Below are 23752 nucleotides of genomic sequence, written 5' to 3'. Positions count from 1 at the left end.
ATGGAGGTTCCTTTGATTTTCTTTATAGTTTTATATAAAACTAATCAAGGTTTCCTTGGCAGGGATGGCACTGTAGTATAATGTAACAAACTAAATGGCTGTTGCTTTTGGATTGGGTGTGAAACACCTACAGACAGACCATATTTGGAATGCACTGAGCACAGAAATTACAGATAAAATCTGTTGGGTTATATTATCTATCCACATGCTATGACAGGATTTTCACCTATACTGCAGTGAGATGTTCAGATACGTATATTCACTATGTATATACAATATAAGCCATTTTTCAATTACAAGATGTACTTTCTGTTCCAATGTAAATGTCTCTATTGAATGAAAAGTAAATACAAACTGAACATACAAAAAGAGCAGAGGCTGGGAATCAATAAAATCTGTGTTGTGAGAAAGAGACAGAATCAGAGCTCTCAAACAGCCTTACCGCTTCATGGTCCTGAAGTGTTTCTCTCAAAACTTCCCTACCACATTTTTCACAGTGAACTTTTCCAAGATGTTTTGCTCGGAAATGATACCTCAAGGCGGTGCGGCTGACAAAATCATTCCCACATTGCTCACAGTTGTAGAATTTTAGAGACCCCATCCTTTATAAAAAGAAATAAAAGTAAGAGGCTTCACTCCAGAGGGGCACAGAATGATTGTATACACTTGAAAAACAGTATAAACCTCTGAACAGAGCTGTGGTTAAGATCGTGATTCAAAATATATTGCACTGATATTTGTAGTATTTATCAAAATTGTTTCAAAACTTGTTTAGTCAAACTTTAGTGTAATCAAATGCTGTTAAAGTTAGTGATATATTAATAATAGCTTCTATTGTACAAAGGAAAAGAGGAGAACACTCCTGAATTACCTACCTAAACATTTTCTGAAGAATAAGCTGTACAGAAGCCCTGGTTTCTTTCCATTACTTTTCTTTTTCATGCATACCCATCCAAAAAGGAGTGTATCACATTGAAAGAACTTTACTGGTACAGGCCCCGTCAAAGAAGATTCCTTTTACTTTTGCAAAAAAGGTACTTTCACTTCATGGCAAGTGTGTTTATTTCTTCGTTTCCCAGTTACCTCCATGAGAACAGGCTGAAAGCCTTTCTGCACCACTCCCCAGATGCAGAGAATTGTGGGACTTGTAGTTTACATGTCACCAGAATGAGACCATCTTATTAATGATTCTGTGTGTGGCAAGAGTTTTTCAAAAGCATGAAGAGACATGCATGATTTGATGATAGAGTACCCATGCTTTCTATGCAGGTTAAGGTGACTCTGGAAACACAAACCTGAACCAGAAACTGACAAGCTGTGGTCTCAGCTTCTGTTCTTAGACTCTCAGCCTATGCTGACAGTGGAGCATTATAAGTCTTGCATTGGTCAAGGTTCATTCATTATGTTAGATGTTAAACTAAGATCTCTTTTGCCTGGTCTCTGGAACATAGATTCTTTGGCATTTTGTGGAAAGTGTACCAGATAACACTGGTGTTCTCATCAACATTCCTTCTGTACATAAAACTGGTTTGAATGTCCAATAATATCCAGCAACAGAGTTCCACAGGTTATATATTATGTACAAAGTATTGGTAGTTTTGACAGGATGACTTGTGTCAAAGTCCTACTACTTGCAGTATATTTCACAGGGAGAGTCAGACTTTAGTGTGTTATCTCCCATACAATTGTATTTTACTATACATATTGTGTCTTCTTTTAAAATATTGTCTTTGCTGTTTTGTCACATTCATACTTTAAAAAGCCAAGTGAGGTCAGAGTATATCCCCAGAGTGAACTTGAGAGAAAAGTTTAAGAACTATACAAACTCTATTTTAAAAAAGTAAGAGACCTTCTCTTACTTGCTGGTTTGGGACAAGTGCTGTTTTGACATTATAAGTAAGGGAGGGTAGTATTCTACCTACTCACATCAGTGAGAGTAAACAAAATTATTCAGTCAGTAAGTAAACTATCTTCTTGTCAGTAAATTTTGTTCTGTTGACATCCATGTCACTACAGTATGTATGAGTGTATATGATAGCGCTGTGTGATGCCTTCATTAATGTAATACCCAATATGGGGAAAGTCCATCTCTACTAGCTACTGTCAGTCCTGGGTCATAGACTGTGCACATCCATGGCTACAAAAATCAGATCAACATAATATGGGGGGAAAAAGCAGAAAGGAAACAAAACAGGCCCCCTCTCTCCCAGCTATGTGAAGTGTCAGATAACCAGAAACAGCTGCTGTTTGACTGGCTGTGGCTGCTGGCATCACTATGCTGGTTTGGCTGGCTTGCCTACCCAAGAAGCCTCCAGGAGTAGCTTCGTTTTCACTCCAGAAAAGAAAGAATGGGATCTCCGTGTTGTGGGGTTGCTGGGTGCCTCTCTGTTGAGCACCACACACTGAGCATAGCCCATTCCAATGAACATAGCACAATATAAATGTTCTCTCTCTTCTCCCATCCATGGTGGCTCATTTTAACAAATATTCTCCTTCACTAGCTTCCAACTGCTCGTGACCAGGCAAACAGTAGGTCTCATGGTTCCCAATACAATTCACATCTGAAGTATCCTAAATATATCAGGACATGGTCTATACTAACCTCTCTCTCTCCCTCTCCTGAGCTCCAACAGAGTAAGGACAGCAGCCAGCAGTAATACCATGGCCCTCAGCCCAAACCTTCATCTCTGGCTGGCTTTTTCTAGTGATCTCATAGTAGCTCTCCGCACAACTAGCTAGCCCAGGGTTCTTGCAAGGACTGGCACAATGTCCTTCAGAATCTCCCTTGTCCATATTCTTAAGGCAATTACCATTACTGTAAGATAGAACGATTGTCAAGAATAATTCATTCCTGTTAGCTAAGTCCTCAAACCTTGTCATGGTCCTTACTGAATGAGGTAAAAGGCAACAACAAAAAGTCTATTCACTCTAGGCAATTGGCCTGCACAGAAAGACAGCAGCTACTCAGGCCAACAGAAGCCAGAGAGTATGCCGTTTCCAGAATGGTTCTCCATGTGTTTTTGGCAAAGAAACAGTTATTAAATATTAAGTAGATACATCTTATTGATGAACAAAATACAAGCAAAATATCAAAAGGTTCCCTGAAAAATTTCTTGCTTTAATGAAAAGTGACCACACATTTCATGGATAAAAATAAATCCCATCGCCATCACTCTCTCTCTCACCTCCACTCCAAAAATTCCATATTCTTCTGCCATCCAAATGCATATGCCTTCCCCCTCCTCTCCCTTGGCCCATATGCTTGCCACCCACCCCAATACTCCATGGAAAGTCCTCTAGGAGGCTCCCTTACCTAGCAGTTGGTTTTAGCAACAGCAGAGATAGGCAGGCTGTCCGGCAGCCTTTGGTGGCACCAGTAATGGCAGGTAGGCATCCTGGTGGCCTATGGTTGTGGAGATGATTGCTTGGGTGGGGGAGGAGCAGGTCCCCCTCCCTTTTGGTGATAGATTATAGATTAGAGCACGGGACCTGTCTGGTTCTTGAAGTGGATCAGTCTCTGCTGACAGTTGTGTCCTTTAATTTGTGTGAGGATTGGGTGGTGGAGCAGGTTTCCCCAAGCTGGTTTGAGTGGGGGGCAGGGGAGAGAGAAAGTAGTAGGGGAAAGGACTAGTGGCTTCCTCCCAGTGCTATTTTCTTCATGCTGGAGGCTGAGGCTGAGCAGGTGGACATCAGCAATGAGCAAGGCTTGAGCAATGAGTGTGACATCAGCTTGGCCCTACCTTCTCCTATTTGGGCACAGAGAGGTTACAGGGACCACATAGTACAATGCCCATCCACTCCAAGTTGTGTTGATGGGGGGACACTGGAAAGTCATTCCACTTTAATAGCTGGTAGGCACATCACTGGTCCAAACTGAGCAGCAATTGGCTCAGTCCTGGGCATAAAGGAGAACGAAAGGGTTAACAAGAAATTCTCCCTTAACATTTTTGATTGGGCCTGCAAAACACTTTTGGGGGCCCTTCCCCCAAACATAGTTCGATCCTGTCCTCCAATATTCCACCACCACACTGGAGTCAGGATGCTGGGATGGGTAAGGGAATATTCTTTGGGACACCCAAAATGCAAGTGTAAGTGTATGGGGGAGGGATAATTAAATGTGTTCCCCAAATCTCCATCCATGCACACATTTTCTGTCTTCTGCTGAAGAAGTTGAGCCTGGTTTCTTGTGCCTGTCAACCCTAGCAACTGGAGGTTTTATTTAAATCCCTGTATTGTGCAGCACTCCTGTGCAGAAGACTAGAAATTCTAAGTCAGTTGCAGAGTCTACATTTTAAAAAGAGGGTGTTTTAGAATCAAATAGGAATAGTACAGTCATTACTGTATTGCTTGTATTATTTAACTGGATATTAAATTCAATATTATGTCCTTCATTTTTAATATGTTGCAGACTTTTGGCTTTGAACATACATAACTACACTGTAGAACTAGTTGGGGGCTCATTGGGAAGTTAAAGGTTTTGACTTTCAAATTGTCATCATTAGGTTTCAATGTAAACACCTTGGTGTGATGAACTGGAGCACCTCACATTTTTCAGAGCTATTGGTTCAGGCCACGTATGAGCTCAGGAAGCTAACATTGCTCCATTTTATATTGAGTTCACATTTGGAACGTTTCCACTACAACAATAACGGCAAGACGTTTTCTCTTTTAAAAAGAAAGATTAGGTAATAAATCATGATTTGGCATCAGGGGCTGATGCTGCAGCAGATTCTGTAGTCATTTGATCCTGGAATTCCTGCAGCCTTAATTGTATTTCTGACTCACCCTTGGACTTGTCTGAGTAACTCAGCATGTTACTTGGGCTGCAATACCAAGGGAGGAATGTTTACTTATTGGACTCTTTGCCTTTTTTTGTCCTAATATCTCATTTTCCACTTCACTCTCTGACCAGGCTTAAATTTTAAGTCCATTTTAGATGTAACCTGTTCAGGTGTTATAAGTAAATATGGTGCTGTGATGGGATGTTCTCCCCACATTGGCCCTGAGAGTGCTGAATTAGGCCAGGTGGGCCCAATCAGCCAATTAAGCAGCAAAGGCTGGAGATTTAGGCTGTGGAGAGCCTTGAAAGTGGCTAGCTGGGCCAATTAATTGCTCAGGCTGCACCTGGAGGAGGAGCCAGACAGCAAGGATTGATTGGATGAGGCTCAGCTGGACAGGATAAGAAAGTGTCCCTATAAGTCCAGCAGCTAGGAGCTGCAGGAAGTAGTCTGTGCTCACTCCCTGGGAGAACAGAGGTATGGTTGGGAGGAGGGAATTGTGTGTGGCTGGCAAACCCAGAGAGCAGGGAGACCCAGAAAGGTAGGAAAGGCTCAGGGGAAGAGCAGCAAGGCATAGGATAGTGCAGTCCTTGGCTGCTGAAGAGAGGCTCCTGAGCTGGAACCCTGACTGGAGTGGGAAACATGTTCTCCTGCCAGCTACTGGGGAAGTGGCACAGACCAGGCAGTGGAGGAGAGTGGACTGCCTGGAAGAATTTACCTTGAAAGACTGATATCCAGGAAGGGGAGGACCATGGCCAGAGGGCTGAGTCACAAAGAGGAAGCAGCAGCTCGAGGAGCGAGAGGGGGCTGCAGACAGAGAGACTGAGGGCAACCACAGGAAGGGTGTCAGCCTGTCAGAGCTAATCCCCAGAATTGCCAGGAGGAGGCACCCTGCCTTGCTGTGAGTGGACCCCATCACAGGTACTTATGAAAGGTGCTGCACTGAAATCCTCCATTTACCCTTTTAATAATACCACCACCACCAGGCCTTTATATAGTGCTTTTCATCCGTAACTCTCAAAGCCTTTGCAAAAGGAGATCAGTATTATTATTGCCATTTTACAGAGGGTGAAACTGAAGCACAGAGGTGAAGTGATTTGCTCACCATCACCCAGAAGGCCAGTGGCAGATCTGGGAATAGAAACCAGGGATCACAGTCCAATATTCTATTGACTATACCACAGTGTCACGCACACACAATGGCAGTAACTGTGCAAAGTTACTGACACAATCCTGCCAATGTGCTTCAAACCTGACCTCCAAGGACTATCTTTACAGGGCAGATTTCCTAACTAGTGAGTCCTTGGTTTGTCTGGTGATACTGCAAACAATGGTGCCAATTGTGATGATGGTGGCCTTGTGATGTGGACTGGACTGAGAGCAGTAGCACATTTCACATTGAGCAACCAGTTGTAGGCGGCAGGTTTGTATAATTTTTGGTGGGGCCCAAAATGGTGGTGCTCCTCCGTTCCCGCCCTGTAAGCTGATATAAAATGAAGCTACAACACGTCAGTGCCACAAGATTACAAGGGTCAATTAAAAGTGGAAAGTCAGAAGCAGCACTTGCCTACTTCAATATACAGTATTATATTTTGTTGCACCTGTTGTGATGAAGTGGGAATGTTCTTAATATTTTCTCTGAATACTGTGTGGGTGCCTCAGTTTCCCCTGCAAGATGCCAACTGAAGGTGTTGGGGACAAAGATCAGGTGGCCTCCTTGTCCGGAAGAGAGACAGAGGCCAGAGGAGGGAGTGTCAGTTTGGAGCTGGCTGGGGAAATGGGGAGAGACCCAGAACTTGGTTCTAGGCTCCCCACCCCCCAAGATGGACCTGACAGAGGGGTTCTGTTTTCTGTACCAACAAGCTCTGTTTAAACTGTGTTCCCGTCATCTAATAAACCTTCTGTTTTACTGTCTGTCTGAGAGTCACATCTCACTGCGGAGTTGGGGTGCAGGGACCTCTGGTTGCCCCAGGACCAGCCTGGGCAGACTCGCTGTGGAAAGTGCATGATGTGGAAGGGCATGCTGAATGCTCCGACGTCAGACCCAGGAAGGTGTAAGCTTCTTGCCCTGGAGACAGTCTGCTCCGAGAGAGGAGGCTCCCCCAGAGTCCTGACTGGCTTTGTATGGAGTTGTTCCAAAGCATCACAGCATCCCCTTCCACACCGTGCACTTCCCAGAAGTCCGCACAGGCACTGACACTCCCTCCTCCGGCCTTTGTCTCTTTTCCAGGCATTAGGAGGCCACCCGATCTCTCTGTTCTCCAACACCTTCAGAAGGCACCTTGCAGGGGAAGCTGATTTGGGAGAAATGAAGTAAAAGCTGCCCAAACCAAGCTTGAGCACTCCTGAATTTTGAGGTGTTCAAATCTGGAAGGCAGGTGCTGGGGGTGGGAGAGGGCTATGGGCTCCATGGGGGAGCATGGCAGCAACTGTCTGGAGCTGCACGGAGCCAGACACGCTGGTCTGAGTGGCACAGTAAGCGGTTTGGGGGTTGGAGAAGGGGTAGGAGGTTCCAGGGGGCAGTCAAGGGACAAGGAGCAGGGGAGGTTGGATGGGGCAGAGGTTCAGAGGGGCAGTCAGGGGACAGGCAGCAATTGGATAGGCATGGGAGTCCAGGAGGTTTATCAGGGGACTGGTAGGAGGGTCCTGGGGGGACGTTGGGTGGGGTCTCAGGAGGGGGCAGTTGGGGACAAGGAGAAGGGAGGCTTAGATAGGGGCTGAGGTCCCAAGGGGCAGGGAGGGGCCGGGGTCTCGGGCGGGGGTCATCGGGGACCAAGGACCAGGGGTGGGTAGAGAGGGGGGGGAGGTCCTGGGGGGCAGTTGGGGCAGGGGTCTGGGGAGGGGGCAATCAGCGGCCAGGGGCTGGGATTCAAAGGGCTCTGGGCTGCCTGCAACCGCGGCGGGGAGCCCAGAGCCCTTTAAATCCTGGCCGTGGCTGGGATTTAAAAGGCTCTGGGCTGCCCGCCGCAGCGGGCAGCGCAGAGCCCTCTGACTCCCGGCCGCGGCTGAGATTTAAAAGGCTCTGGGCTCCCCGCGGCTGCCAGCAGCCCAGAGCAGGTGAGAAAACTTGCTCCAAATATTGCTGGAGCAGAGCCCCTCACTCTGAATATTCCTGGGACTAAAGCCCCAGGAGCCCATATAAGTTGGCGCCCATGGCTGGAGAACAATTTTTGCTTACAACTTGAACAAGTGACTTTGCATTGAAAGGCTCCTGATAGCTCTGATTAACCCCTCCACAACATTTGAGTTTCCAAGAAAACACACTGTTGGGGATAAATCAAAACAGTCAATAGATGTTAATGTTAATTATGACAAACATTCAGGGTGAAGTGAAAAGTACTTGGCTCTGGAATTTGCTTCCAAGCTTGGTTCACCACACTACCATATTTGATCATTTTTACTATGTACTATAAGATACTGCTGTTTTCCCAGGAGTACTCAGTAGCACTTCAGCATGTGCTCACATGCTTTTTTGAATATTGGTGACTTAGACGTGTGCTTAAAGTTAAGCATGTGCTTATATACTTCGCTGAACTAAGACTTTGTTGCAGTTTACTCTCAGAACTATTAATTTTCTGATTCTTTGAATATAGAGAAGTATGGAGAGAGAGAGGGGGAAACAATCCAAATTCAGGAGTGTATAATCCAAAAAAAAATTGTGTGGGGAAGGGGGAAATTAAATAGATTAATAATTGTACCATAGTTTGATAAGTACCTTTACAATTAACTCAAATGCTCACATCATTCTCTCAAAGCTAAATTGTCACCTATAAAGGTCTGGATTTGTACTACTGCTGCAGATTTAAGTACCAGTGTAAAAAGTGGAAGTTTAAATTCTTCAGCAGTATGACCTGAGAGTTTAACATGGTAAATATCATTTTAATTTCATTGGAGTATTGGAAATCATGCTTTTTAAATCCTCCAACTTTGAATAACATTAATAAAAATAACTAAGCACAAATAGCATAATGGAAGAGTAACTTTCCCCATACATATTTTTCTACATTGTATAGCCAAATGTGGAACAGTAACATTTACCATGTGGTGGAGTGAAGTAACTATGTGAAATATGATACAGGAACTCTGAAAGCTAACATACAAGTCCGGATGCATGAAATGCATGGTTAATGAGGCAGCATTGTTTTAAATTTCAGAGTGCAATGAAAGATAACATCTTCCAGCAAAAAAAAAAGGGGGGGGGAAATCAATCTGTCAGAAAAAGGAATGTTCCATCTAATGGAGAACAGGTGAAAGATATGGAGTCATAAAGCAGAACTCATGTTAAGGGTCAAACTTCCTGCAGCACATATGTACCAAATGAAAATAATTAAGGTCACCACCATATTTCATGCAGCCTTACTTTTACAATGCATGCCCAATTTCCTCTGCCTTGAAATGTTGCAAGATATTGTAAGCAGAACAAATGTTTGAATTTCTATGGCAAAAATGTAGCACAGCTGCAGTTAAAGGGAGCTCTGTAGGCACAGAGACAAATGCACAATAATTCTATACAAGATGCAGGTGTTTGGGAAAAGTAGGTTTTGGGGTTTTTTCTTACATTAAGTGCATCAATTTGGCTCAAGTTGAGATACTTATTAGGACAAACATTGCTTAAGAGAATAATATGTAATCTTGTTTCAGTAAGTTATTGGCAGATGTTGGATTATGTATGCGTTTATATTCAATAGGGCCAGGCTCATCACTTTACCTAGATGGTATGTATGTCTTCACAAGATTTGTATAGGATCACCCAGAACAGAATTTGTCATGCATGATCATGGTTATATTCTGTTCTCTCTTCCTAGCTCATTCCTAGGCATCTTCCTAGCTCATTCACTAAAATTAACATTGGTTGCTTTGCCACAAAATGATATCCTTCACAATCTTGCTCTCTGGCGGGTTTGGTTAAGGTAGAGAACAGTAAATGTTAATTTCAAGATTGGTAGCCATGAAGTCAGATGCTGTTGAAGACCAGGTATAATTAATACCTGTACTGTCTAAAAGTACTGGCTCTCCTTTTTCTGTGACAAACATAAGCTGTTTGTCTTCAATTTCAAGGCCATTTATGGCTTATCTCCTCCCTACTTCTCTCTCATTCTCTACTGAAATGGCAATCTCAGCCAATTATGCCAACCTGCATATTTTGTTAAATCTTCAAACAAGCACCATTATGCTTTCTCCCATGCTGCCCACCACACTTGGGAGGAGCTCCCCATAAACATCTGCTGAATGAATAATTATCCTCCTTCAACTCCCTCCTTTTAAAAAGTCTCTTCTGTCACAAGACCCATATAAAACAACGCTTAGGCCACTGTTGTGCTGAGACCACTGCCTATCATGCTGACCAATCACTATTGTTTCCTTGTACTCCCCACATCCACATTCACCTGCTGTCACTAGTCTTATACTTGGATTATGAACACCTTAGGACAGGAACTTCAGTTCTGTGTTTGTGCAACACTTTGGGGCCTGGCCCATGACAAATGCTCCTAGATTAGTGGTGGGCAACCTGTGGGCCGCCTGGCAGGGTGACTGTCCGCAAGCACGGCCACCCGCAGCTCCCAGTGGCCACAGTTCACCATTCCCGGCCAATGCTCCCATTGGAAGCACGGCCACTGCAGCTGCAGGCAGCCGTGCCTGCAGACGGTCAATGGAAACAAACTGTCTGGTGGCCTGCCAGTGGATTACCCTGACGGGCCAGGTGCAGGCCGCAGGTTGCCCACCACTGTCCTAGATGCTACAATGATAAATATGGGATACACATACAAATATTGGAAACACAGCAGTTCAGAAACTAATGCCCAGTTCAGTACACTTTCATACTCAAGCCAAACACAGCAAGTCACTAAGGCAATGTGGGAGATTTTTGCTGAAGACCAACAAAGAAAGCTAAAAATCCGACTCTCCTTCATGTTAAGCATAGTTTCAGTGTACTGCTTAGTAGTTCTTTGGTCTGGGCTGTAATGAAAAGGAGACTCTAGATCCAGCTTTGCTAGAAACTTCCAATCTGAGGGAATCCCAATTTGACTATTCAGCTCAAAAAATTAAATGTCAAGTCTCCAATATCTACACCCATTGGCAGGCTCTGAGCAGAAGCATCTGCAGAGTTTGCATCACAGGAGAGCAGCTCTAACAGGCACTCTTAATGCTTTCAGTGGCAGAATCATATGAAAATTTAGGGGACGGCAACACAGTGGCAGAAGTTGGTGCTTGTTAAAAGTGAAGGAAACAGAGGACGCTGTTTGACATGCACAAGAACAAATTTGTATTGGTCCTACAAACCTATAGAAGCATGCTGAACACATCTGAGCACCATCCAATGGCCCCTTATCTATTAACTCTATGCAGAGAGATTCAGAGCACTCCTGTGACAGTGCTATGTGACACAGGTCAGAGGGGTAAGCCCAGAAGAACAAACTAGGGCTTGAAATGGGTGGCAAATTAATTTTAAGGACAATTTTGAATTGTATTTCACTTTGAAAGGGGGAGAAATATATTGAGTTACCAGGTTAAGGGGAAAGGCCAGAGCAACATTTGGAACGCAACTTGTGGGGTGGATATATATATATGATAGAGCTGAGATTCCCCAGCTCCATTGCAGGGACCTTTAAAGCCCTGGGCTCCCCAACTCCAAGGCAGTCAGCATGGGAGGGCTGTCCCAGACCTGAAAGCCCAGGCTCCCCAGCAGCCTACCTGGTGTTCTGTTGGAAATCTGCCCATGTTTCATGGGAAAGTCACAGAAACTGACATTTCCACAAAACATTTTCGTTTCAATGAATTGGCTTTTCCCAACAAAACCCTGTTTTCTTGCAACATTCCTAACCAACTCTATTCATAACCCCTTCCTGGCTTTCTGCCTCCAACACACACAGCCTGCAACTGATATCCCAGCCCCTGCCTTTTCAATGAGGGAAACTCCTCAGTCCACATGTTTTAGCTCTAATCCTCCATATGGCATAGTACCCAGGGCAGTTCCCACCATTAACTTCAGCTGCTGTTACTACAGAAAGGAACTTGAGCACTGTCTGATGAGCCTGAAAGAGTGCTTGACACACCCATTGGCTTTAACAAGGACCACAATTATCTTTGGATCCAAGACTCAGCTGCTGGCAGCTACAGGCACCTTACAGCAAGAATTGTATATTTTTGATCGAAGTGGACAGCCAAAGGGCAGGTCTACACTGAAAAACTCTGCATCAATGCAGCTGTGCCACTGTAGCGCTTTAGTGAAGACATTCTAAGCTGACAGGAGAGAGCTTCTCCTGTCGGCTCAGTTAATCCACCTCAGAGGCAGTAGCTATCTCGGCAGGAGAAGCTCTCCCACCAATGTAATGTTTTCTATACTAGCACTTAGTATAACAAAGTCGCTCAGGGGCAAGGATTATTCATACCCCTGAATGACAGTTATTCTGAAGTAATTCTGTAGTGCAGACCAGGGCAAAGTTCCAGGACCTCTGGGTTACTTCCACTATGAGGAGAAATTGATGGTAGATAGAACCAGGGTTTGGTTTGGGTTTCAATGCAGTTATGTTTCTTTACAAAGATTTTACATGAAGCCTTGTTTCCCTGAACACAGTAGGAATCAAACTGCAAGAGACCATTCTTTTGGTTTCCTGTTGCAAACCTGCCTTTCTATCTAGTACTGTGCCCAAAAAGCTCTCGTTTCGTTCTCTCTCTGTGCTACATTACCAATGCTCTTGTGACTGACACACACACACACAAAATCCTCCGTCCACATAATTCTAATGCCTGAGCAAACTCCATGCTTTTGACTGGTACCCAGGGCCAGTTCCAGGGCTTTTGCTGCCCCAAGCAGCAAAAAAAAAAAAGCTGCGATCACGATCTGCAGCTCTACCGCCGCCACTTCAGTCTTCGGCAGCAATTTGGCAGCTGGTCCTTCGCTCCGAGAGGGAGTGAGGGACCCGCTGCCAAATTGCCACCGAAGACCCGGACGTGCCACCCCTCACCGTTGGCCACCCCAAGCAGCTGCTTGCTGGGCTGGTGCCTGGAGCCGGCCCTGCTGATACCTGTTATCCTCCATGAATTTATCTAGTTCTATTTTGAACCCTGTTATAGTCTTGGCCTTCACAACATCCTCTGGCAAACAGTTCCACAGGTTGACTGTGCGTTGTGTGAAAAAATACTTCTTTTGTTTTTACAGATTTTATAGACCTCTACATATCCCCCCCTCCCATGTAGGGAGAATATACATAAAAACTAATACATAAGAATCAGACTAAAAATTACTTTACAAAATCTCATTATGAAACTATGGATGCATGTTTTCTAGAAAATGGAGTTATACACGTGATCAAAGAACACAAATGAACAGACTCAATGACGGATGAGGAAGTACTATCAGTGTCAAATGCACTTTCAGTTCATGCAAAATGCATTCATTTCCATTGTCTGAGAGCTTCAAAAAAATGTTAGAACTACAGAAGCAATTTTCAAAGTGAACTACCAAAGAATTTTGAGGAAATATTTTCTCCAAGCAGAGATGGTGTGTAACTGTTGATAGTGTGTGGGGGGAGGGGTGCAGGGGCACTGAGATGTTGCACCCCATAATGCTTTATAGACATATGCTTCTGAGTGTAAATGACATAACTGGAATATGGTTTATGCTAGATGCACCATGTAACATATCTTCACAAAGGTTATGTTCCTCTGCATGTATTCATCCTATTTGTATGCATGTATCATTTTTATATCTGAAGTTATGAGCATTGGCTCTATGCTTGCATTTAAAGTGTTTACTGTAGAAAGCACACAAGGCAAATTTGGTCAACATAGTGTGAAGGGATTATTCAAGTAATCGAGAGTAAGAACATAAGAACATAAGAAAGGTCGTACCGGGTCAGACCAAAGGTCCATCTAGCCCACTATCTGTCTACCGACAGTGGCCAATGCCAGGTGCCCCTGAGGGAGTGAACCTAACAGGCAATGATCAAGTGATCTCTCTCCTGCCATCCATCTCCATCCTCTGACGAACAGAGGCTAGGGACACCATTCTTACCCATCCTGGCTAATAGCCATTTATGGACTTAGCCACCATGAATTTATCCAGTCCCCTTTTAAACATTGTTATAGTCCTAGCCTTCACAACCTCCTCAGGTAAGGAGTTCCACAAGTTGACTGTGCGCTGCGTGAAGAAGAACTTCCTTTTATTTGTTTTAAACCTGCTGCCTATTAATTTCATTTGGTGACCCCTAGTTCTTGTATTATGGGAATAAGTAAATAACTTTTCCTTATCCACTTTCTCAACATCACTCATGATTTTATATACCTCTATCATGTCCCCCCTTAGTCTTCTCTTTTCCAAACTGAAGAGTCCTAGCCTCTTTAGTCTTTCCTCATATGGGACCCTCTCTAAACCCCTAATCATTTTAGTTGCTCTTTTCTGAACCTTTTCTAGTGCTAGAATATCTTTGAGGTGAGGAGACCACATCTGTACACAGTATTCAAGATGTGGGCGTACCATGGATTTATATAAGGGCAATAATATATTCTCAGTCTTATTCTCTATCCCCTTTTTAATGATTCCTAACATCCTGTTTGCTTTTTTGACCGCCTCTGCACACTGCGTGGACATCTTCAGAGAACTATCCACGATAACTCCAAGATCTTTTTCCTGACTCGTTGTAGCTAAATTTGCCCCCATCATGTTGTATGTATAGTTGGGGTTATTTTTTCCAATATGCATTACTTTACATTTATCCACATTAAATTTCATTTGCCATTTTGTTGCCCAATCACTTAGTTTTGTGAGATCTTTTTGAAGTTAGTACTTGGTTAGCAATGGACCTTAATAGACACCAATCTACATCTGAGCTTTCCTGGGAATGTCTTGTAGAAAACTGAGTCATGCATGGACATGTCACTTGCCCATGTGACTCAAACTCCATTTTATAGCTGGATTCTGCACAGGAGGAGAGAAGGGTTTCCACCCACAAAAGAGAGACTATATATGGCCCTGGGAAAACCACTCCGTTTTGTCTTCAGCTGGTGCAAGAGATTGGGGTGGAGTGGCTAAGAGATGCCTGAAAGAAACTGGATTGCTAGACCCAGACTAGGAGGAGGCTAGTCTGTCAAGTAAGCTTATTGGAACATCTGAGGGTGAGATTTACCTGCATTTAGTTTCCTACTGTATTAGGCATAGACTTGAGTGTTTTATTTTATTTTGCTTGGTAATTCACTTTGTTCTGTCTGTTATTACTTGGAGCCACTTAAATCCTACTTTCTGTATTTAATAAAATCACTTTTTTACTTATTAACCCAGAGTATGTATTAATACCGGGGGCGGGGGGGAGGAGACAGCTGTGCATACCTCTCTATCAGTGCTATAAAGGGCAAACAATTTGAATTTACTCTGTATAAACTTTATATGGGGTAAAATTGATTTATTTGGGGTTTGGTCAATCCCAGTGGGAGTTGGGTATCTGAGTGCTGGAGACAGGAGCACTTCTTTAGCTGTTTTCAGTTAAGCCTGCAGCTTGTGGAGGATGTGGTTGAGACTTGTATCTGTCTTTGCAGCAGGCAAGTGTGTCTGGCTCAAACCAGGCAGGGCACTTAAGTCCCAAGCTGGCAGGGAAAACAGGCTCAGAGGTAGTCTAAGCACATCAGGTGGCAGTCCCCAAGGGGGTTTCTGTGATCCAACCCATCACAAGCACTATTTAAATATTCTGGTGGTCTGCAGCAGGGTTCAGGGTGGAGCATATAAACCCTGGCAAAAATCGGGGGACGTGACCCCATGTGCCTCCAACATGTGTTGCCTTTGCCCCCAAGCACTGTTAGTCTTAACATATGGGAATGAAGCTGTAGGATTTAATTTTTTTCAAAGTAATTAAAAGATGACATATGCAAATATCGTGTTGTTTTGCTCACAATAAGATTTCAAACAGATTGAGGCTGGCATTATACCTATAATATAATTAGTGTGCTGCATTGTCAGTTTACCTATTTTCACTGGTAAGTTACCAGTTTTTTAGGTAAAGGAGTTTGAGTAGAATGATAAATTGGTGTAAACCAGTAAAGAAACAATTAATTTTGGGGGGAGGGGGGAGGGTTACTTATTTTTGTTAACCACTAACACTTTATACAATTGTTGTATCCTGTAGCTCTGAGACAGCAGTTCCCACAGTGTGAAACAGCACACAAAATGGAGGTTGGAAAATCAAACAATGTTAATAGTGTGCTATGATTGGCTCATAAGGGGACACTGCCCGCCTATTTCTTTGCATCTATTTAGTGTGATGCTGAATTTAAACACTCTACAGATAAAGATAAGATAAACAGGTGAATATGGGGTGAAAATGCAAATTTATGCCTGAACACCAGCCAAATAAATAAATAAATCAGTACTTAGACATTTTCAAGAAAATTAAAGATGGGAGCGAAGAGGCTGCATTGTGCTGCGAGCTCTGCAGCACTTGCACTGACAGAATAAAGGATAATGTCAAAAGCAAGTGACGCAAGAAGTTTAAAGAACACAGATAATTAAAACTTCTCCAGCGCATCATCAAAGATCTACAACCTATCCTGGAAGATGATCCCTCACTCTCACAGATCTTGGGAGACAGGCCAGTCCTCGCTTACAGACAGCCTCTCAACCTGAAGCAAATACTCACCAGCAACCGCACACCATACAACAAACACTATTTCCCTATGTTAAGTTCTCCTCACACCTTCTATGGGTCATCTCAATTATCACTTCAAAGGGTTTTTTTTCCCTTCTGCTGATGATAGCTCATCTCAATTGATAGGACTCTTCCAGTTGGTATGCATACTTCCCCCTTTTCATGTTCTCTGTATGTATAAATATCTCCTGTCTGTGTGTTCCATTCTAGGCATCCGAAGAAGTGAGCTGTCCCGAAAGCTTATGCTGAAATAAATTTGTTAGTCTCTAAGGTGCCACAAGTACTCCTGTTCTTTTTGCAGATATAGACTATAGGGAGGAAGGGATAGCTCAGTGGTTTGAGCATTGGCCTACTAAACCCAGGGTTGTGAGTTCAATCCTTAAGGAGGCTGCTTATTGATCTGGGGCAAAAATTGGTCCTGCTAGTGAAGGCAGGGGGCTGGACTCGATGACCTTTCAAGGTCCCTTCCAGTTCTAGGAGATTGGTATATCTCCAATTAAAAAAAAAAAAAAAACCAACACGGTTTCTACTCTGAAAGACGTTTAAAGAAGAAAGTGAGCTTTGGGATAAACAGTCAATATCAAGTATCAGAGGGGTAGCCGTGTTAGTCTGGATCTGTAAAAGCAGCAAAGAATCCTGTGGCACCTATAGACTGGTTGCTGAGCTCTGTGCCTTTATCCTCACACACAACTATTTCAAATTTGATGACAATATATATCTCCAGATCAGTGGCACTGCTATGGGCACCCGCATGGCCCCACAATATGCCAATATTTTTATGGCTGACCTGGAACAACGCTTCCTCAGCTCCCGTCCACTCACGCCCCTTCTCTACCTACGCTACATTGATAACATCATCATCTGAACCCATGGGAAGGAGACTCTGGAAAAATTCCACCACGATTTCAACAGCTTCCACCCCACCATCAACCTCAGCCTGGACCAATCTACACGGGAGGTCCACTTCCTAGACACTACGGTGCAAATAATTGATGGTCACATTAACACCACCCTATACCGAAAACCTACCGACCGCTATGCCTACCTTCATGCCTCCAGCTTCCATCCCGGGCACACCACAAGATCCATTGTCTACAGCCAAGCACTGAGGTAAAACTGCATCTGCTCTAACCCCACAGACAGAGACCAACACCTACAAAATCTCCACCAAGCATTCTCAAAACTACAGTACCCGCATGAAGAAATAAGGAGACAGATCAACAGAGCCAGACGCATACCCAGAAGCCTCCTACTGCAAGACAAACCCAAGAAAGAAACCAACAGGACTCCACTGGCCATCACATACAGTCCCCAGCTAAAGCCCCTCCAACGCATCATCAGGGATCTACACCCCATCCTGAACAATGATCCCACACTTTCACAGACCTTGGGTGGCAGGCCAGTCCTCATCCACAGACAACCTGCCAACCTGAAGCATATTCTCACCAGTAACTGCACACCGCACCATAGTAACTCTAGCTCAGGAACCAATCCATGCAACAAACCTCGATGCCAACTCTGCCCACATATCTACACCAGTGACACCATCACAGGACCTAACCAGATGAGCCACACCATCACCGGTTCATTCACCTGCATGTCCACCAATGTAATATATGCCATCAGATGCCAACAATGCCCCTCTGCTATGTACATCGGCCAAACTGGACAGTCTCTAAGGAAAAGGATAAATGGACACATCAGATATTAGGAACGGCAATATACAAAAACCTGTAGGAGAACACTTCAACCTCCCTGCCCACACAATAGCAGATTTTAAGGTGGCCATCCTACAGCAAAAAAACTTTAGGACCAGACTTCAAAGAGAAACTGCTGAACTCCAGTTCATCTGCAAATTTGACACCATCAGCTCAGGATTAAACAAAGACTGTGAATGGCTTGCCAACTACAGAACCAGTTTCTCCTCCCTTGGTTTTCACACCTCAACTGCTAGAACAGGGCCTCAACCTCCCTGATTGATCTAACCTCGTTATCTCTAGCTTGCTTCTTGCTTGCTTATATATACACCTGCCCCTGGAAATTTCCACTACTTGCATCCGAAGAAGTGGGTATTCATCCACGAAAGCTCATGCTGCAAAACGTCAGTTAGTCAATATCAAGAGCTTTCACCAGGGTTTTAATGAAAGAGGACACAGCACAATAGCCTCAATGAATTCATGCATGCTCTGTTTTGCTGGACAGCTGCTGTTAATTACACAGGGGCCCATTGGCAACTTTGTGCGACAATACTGTCCAGCAGCAAAAACCCTTCCTAATGCAGACAACCTCACTCGTAAGCATCGGAAACAAAAATGACAATGCTTTAGTATCTAAACCAGGGGCAGGCAAACTTTTTGACCTGAGGGCCGCATCGGGTTTCGGAAATTGTATGGAGGGCCGGTTAGAGGAGGGGGTCGTGCCCTCCCTGGACCCTTGCCCCATCCAATCACCCCTTCTCCCTGTCCCCTGACTGCCACCAGAACCCCTGCCCCTGACTGCACCCTACCACCCCATCCAACCGCCCCTCCTTCCTGACTGCCCTCATTCAATCCCCTGTTCCCCCACCCATGACCTCCCCAACCCCTGTCCACACCCTCACAACCACCCCAAACTCCCCTGCCCTCTATCCAACCCCCTCTGCTCTATGTCTCCTTACCACACTACCTGGCGCACTGGTGGAGCCGGGCCACACCGCCACCACATAGCACAGAGAGCCGGTCAGGCTGGGCTCTGCAGCTGTGCTGCCCCAAGAGCTCACAGCCCTACCACCCAGAACATTGCACCAGCGGTGGAGCGAGTGAGCTGAGGCCGCAGGTGGGGGGACTGGGGGAAGCCTCCCGGGCCAGGGGCCGGGCAGGATGGTCCCCCAGGCCAGATGTGGCCCGCGGGCCATAGTTTGCCCACCCCGATCTAAACTGATGGAACAAATTGATGGAAATGCATCTAGTCTGATTTTTGACAAGTCTCCTGATGCTTTGGACTGTCCAATTTTTGGCATTTTGTGTTCAGGTTTTTTATTTCAAAGAATAAACCCACATTGTTTTGTGCGGATGTGAGTGTCATCCCCTTTGCTGACATCCATTTTGTCGAGGCAGCAATAACTGACATGTTTGAGATGTACTAACTAACTTGGGAAAATGTGGCCACAACTAACACAGACTGTGCTTTCTACATGGCTAAGTTTGCACAGGAGATTAAACTCAATCAGACATCATAGTTGCTATGTATTACTTATCTTGCTCATCTGATTAACCTTGCATTGTCAGCTGCTACTGCTACAGAAGAAATGAAAGATGTGAAATCTTGCATCATTGGCTTTGGGTCCATTTTCAAGCATGCAAACAAGTTGAAGTCTTTGTTTTACACAGTGGGAGACAAGTGCAGAGCGGCTTACCTACCCCTGTTATGCCACATCAGTGGATGAGCTTGTACTTTGCTGCCTGTCATGTAAATAATGTGTGGACTGTGCTAATTTAGCTCCAAGATCATCCTAAGTTTCTGGGTTCTAAATCAGAAGCTCTGAAGGGAGACTGGCAAATAACCAAAATGACTGACAGATTCCGCACACCATGGTAATGTTCATTGTTGAAAACACTGACACACATGGAAAACACTGGAGTTTTCTCTGAATACTACTAACAGGTTGGCTAATACAGACATTTACCAGATCCTGACAACCAAAATCTCATCTGAATTGAGCACAAAATCTTCAGGAGAAACATACTGCAAAAAAAAAACCCAGCTGCTTCTGGAAATCCTTCAGACCCTGTGTCATAAACAGATAGTTAAGGGTTAATGTCTCTTTTACCTGTAAAGGGTTAAGAAGCTCAGTAAACCTGGCTGACACCTAACCAGAGGACCAATAAGGGGACAAGATACTTTCAAATCTTGGTGGAGGAAAGTCTTTTGTTTGTGCTCTTTGTTTGGGGGTTGTTCGCTCTTGGGACTAAGAGGGACCAGACATCAATCCAGGCTCTCCAAATCTTTCTGAATCAGTCTCTCATGTTTCAAACTTGTAAGTAATAGCCAGGCAAGGAGTGTTAGTCTTATTTTTGTTTTCTCAACTTGTAAATGTTCCTTTTTGCTGAGAGGATTTTACCTCTGTTTGCTGTAACTTTGAACCTAAGGCTAGAGGGGGTTCCTCTGGGCTATATGAATCTGATTACCCTGTAAAGTATTTTCCATCCTGTTTTTACAGAGATAATTTTTAGCTTTCTTTCTTTAATTAAAGCTTTCTTTTTAAGAACCTGATTGATTTTTTCCTTGTGTTAAGATCCAAGGGGATTGGATCTGGACTCACCAGGAATTGGTGGGGGGAAGGGAGAGGGGATAGTTAAATTCTCCTTGTGTTAAGATCCAAGGGGTTGGATCGGTGTTCACCAGGAACTTGGTGAAAAAACCTCTCAAGGCTGCACAGGGAGGGGAAGGTTTTGGGGGGACAAAGTGATCCAGACACTGAAATTTCTGGATGGTGGCAGTGTTACCAGATCTAAGCTAGTAATTAAGCTTAGAAGTGTCCATGCAGGTTCCCACATCTGTACCCTAAAGTTCAGAGTGGGAGAGGAACCTTGACACCCTGGAACATGAGAAAAACCAAAAAAAGCATTCAAAACCTTCAGCGAGAAATGAGAAACAACCATAGCCTGTAATCTGAACCCCAAAGTGTTTGGTGCTGAAGGTTCTTCTTGCATTGTCATTTAGGTGTTGCACCCCTTTCTCAAGGTGAATTTTGCAGCAGACTACGACTGTTATGCCAGAATGTTTCAACCATTTGCCACTGAAGATCAAATTTCAAGTCTGAAAGGGGAATTTACTACCTACCTGAACATGCCCAACTCTGACCATGTGAAACCGGATGTGTTGGCTTTTCGGAACAGGCATCAACACACACTTCTCAACTTCAGCAAAGTAGCACGGCGAGCTTTGAGTGTGCCCCCGAATCTACTGATGCAGAGCACTTATTTTCAAAGTTTTCCACAACAGCAAGAGGCTCAACATGAGGGAAGACACTTTGAAGAAAATTACGTGAGCATATGCAAATCAGAATTTCTGGAAAAACTACTAGTTCAGAGACAAAAATTACTTTTGTACATAAAAAATTTCAATTATACTGTAGTAAAATGTGTATATTATGAAAAGTTTGCGTATTTTTCCCCACCAATTTTTCTGATTTCCCCCCCCCCCCCCCCCGTTGTAAACCTCATTTCATCCCAGTTTTAATGTTTGGAAAATAAACACCAAAAAATTCTCCCCCTTTAAAAAAAAACAACCAAACACCTGAAAACACAGAACACTAATCATAATGCAGGTTGAATACTAAGTCAAATTGTAGGGGTAAGCATGTTGCTTATTCATAAATAACTGATTGCTCTTTCCCAGTTCTACATTAGAGATTTTTGCACCAGTTGGCGCTACACTGTTGTAGGAATCCCAGTGTAAGCCTCCAGAATATAAGTGTAGCGGCAATATAAAACAAAGTGCATTAGTTGACTTACACACTGACTTGACAACTATGCACTAATCTCCCCAAAATCCAAAGCTCGGAGGCCTGAATTTCCTCTTCTAGTATTAAATATATATAAAATGGAGATATATATTTTATATATAAAAATATATAAAAGTCAATGGAGATAAAAATATATCTCCATTGACTTCTAGGGAGCAGGGCCGGCTCCCGGGTTTCCGGGGGAGCAGGGGAAAAAAAAAAAAAAGCCGTGATCGGTGGTAGTTCCACCACGCTTTCTTCTTCAGCAGCTGGTTCTTCCCTCCGAGAGGGACCGAGGGACGCACCACTGAATTGCCGCCGAAGAGCTGCCGCTTCCCCTTGGCCACCCCAAGCACCTGCTTGCTGGGCTGGTGCCTGGAGCCGGCCCTGCTAGGGAGTTAGAAATGACTTGTGCCAAAATAATTGTGTGGTGCATCAGACCCTTTGTATTTAAATATATGGAACTATGCAACTTATTTTTTTATTACATTTTTCTCTAGATCTGCTGGAGTCTTGAGGCAGCTACAAAATAGTGCCAATAAGCAAAATCACAACCAATTAATATAATGGTTTTGAAACTGAAGAAAATAAAATCCAGGCTGGCAAAAAAGAATTGTTTTTTTACATTATGCATTACGTAATCTTTTGGCAGTTTCATACCAGATCTGTTTTCTGACATCTTCTGTGCCTGCTACAGCATCAAGCATTTAGTGCTTCTCAGCTTCAGAAACTGAAGACACTAACATGCTGAAAAGGAACCCCACCATAAATACAATCTTCATAACATCAGTAAGCAGACTAGACAAGAAGACAGCCCTCTAAGACAGCATGAAGGAAGCCTCCACGCGAAAGTTTTAACTAAAATGAGGGAAGTGATGCCTTTCATTAGAGTGCTTAACTCGGTGGTACCAATAATTCCGTAGGACAGATGAGGTCATGTCAAGAGAGCCATCATTCATACATTCTAGACAGTGGGGAAGGCAGAGTTATAGAATACATATTTACAGTAAATTGTTCAAAATGTTCAGACAGCACGGCACAAGAACCACACATTTATAAAAATGAATTCTGAGAAATGATGCTACTACTGAATAACTTCCTCATGAGCTTACAATGTTAAATTCAGATGCTAGTGACACCATGGATAGAAAGTATTAGTCTCAAGCATATTTTGTCTCTTGCCTCATGGCATTTTAACATCATATGCTGATTCTTGGTCATATAGCTTTAAAAGGCTTTGAAAACAAGGACCTAACAAAGATTTTTCAGGAAAAAAGAGGCTTAATTGCAATGCATGTTAATCAGACAAGATTCAAGGATCAGTGTTTACACAAGTAGTTTGGATATCTAAAGTAGCTAAAGGAGGACTTGCAATTTCACCAAATGCAAAACAGATCTGTCGGTCTCTATTACTGGTCTGGCTGCAAAGATAGCATATTCTTGTTTCAAGTTTATTCCTTTTCTAATCGGTCGTCAAGCTCCAAACATAACATCAGGAACAGATACTAAGACAAACCAAATGCAAATGTATTTGGCTAAGATATCTTACTACAGTAATTTATCCCAATGGGAGTATCTTGTGGTACATTTCCTCTTTTTGGTTTGACTATTTGAAGACAAAAGGTGACCACATTTGGGTTGGTGAAGCAGCAAAGAACATCATCTTTCACTGCTCTGGGCCAAGTTGTGACTTGTCCTTATATGGGTGTTCCTGGGTAGGGTACAAGGGTAACAAGAAGCTTTTTCCGCTTGCGTGGGCTATTAAAGGGCTAGGCAGAATTGTAGCCTCTGAAGTCCACGGAGCACAGAATCTGCCAAATCCATTTTTTCAGGGTCACACAATGTCCCAAATC

The 23752-nt window shown here is 43.8% G+C and overlaps 1 protein-coding gene and 1 long non-coding RNA gene across 10 annotated transcripts in view; one reads left to right on the top strand and one right to left on the bottom strand.

Moving 5' to 3' along the window:
- Positions 1–19909, bottom strand: part of LOC120408297 (2'-5'-oligoadenylate synthase 1-like) — a 35662-nt gene extending 15753 nt beyond the window's left edge. For 3 of the 9 annotated variants that reach the window (XR_005600594.1, XM_039545051.1, XM_039545057.1), the window contains exons 1-3: positions 3314–3652; positions 2603–2815; positions 443–602 (exon numbers count right to left, since the gene is read on the bottom strand). Coding sequence is in view for 7 of the 9 variants with exons in the window: in XM_039545051.1 (XP_039400985.1) it covers positions 443–602; positions 2603–2793 (351 nt within the window). In the remaining 2 variants the exon portion in view is untranslated. Of the gene's footprint in view, positions 1–442; positions 603–875; positions 1535–2602; positions 2816–3313; positions 3653–3740; positions 3896–5883; positions 6002–19812 lie in introns of those variants that run through there. The other 6 variants (XM_039545052.1, XM_039545054.1, XM_039545056.1 and 3 more) reach the window with 6 other exon arrangements.
- Positions 19903–22658, top strand: LOC120408298. The gene is made up of 3 exons (XR_005600595.1): positions 19903–20056; positions 21116–21439; positions 22400–22658. It is a non-coding gene; the product is annotated as an uncharacterized LOC120408298 (long non-coding RNA).
- The last annotated feature ends 1094 nt before the right edge of the window (positions 22659–23752 follow it).

This window comes from Mauremys reevesii, linkage group 6 (assembly GCF_016161935.1).
Source record: "Mauremys reevesii isolate NIE-2019 linkage group 6, ASM1616193v1, whole genome shotgun sequence".
Classification (NCBI taxonomy): domain Eukaryota; kingdom Metazoa; phylum Chordata; order Testudines; family Geoemydidae; genus Mauremys; species Mauremys reevesii.
The sequence above is the reverse complement of the archived record's forward strand: the minus strand, read 5'-3'. Positions and strand labels throughout refer to the sequence as shown.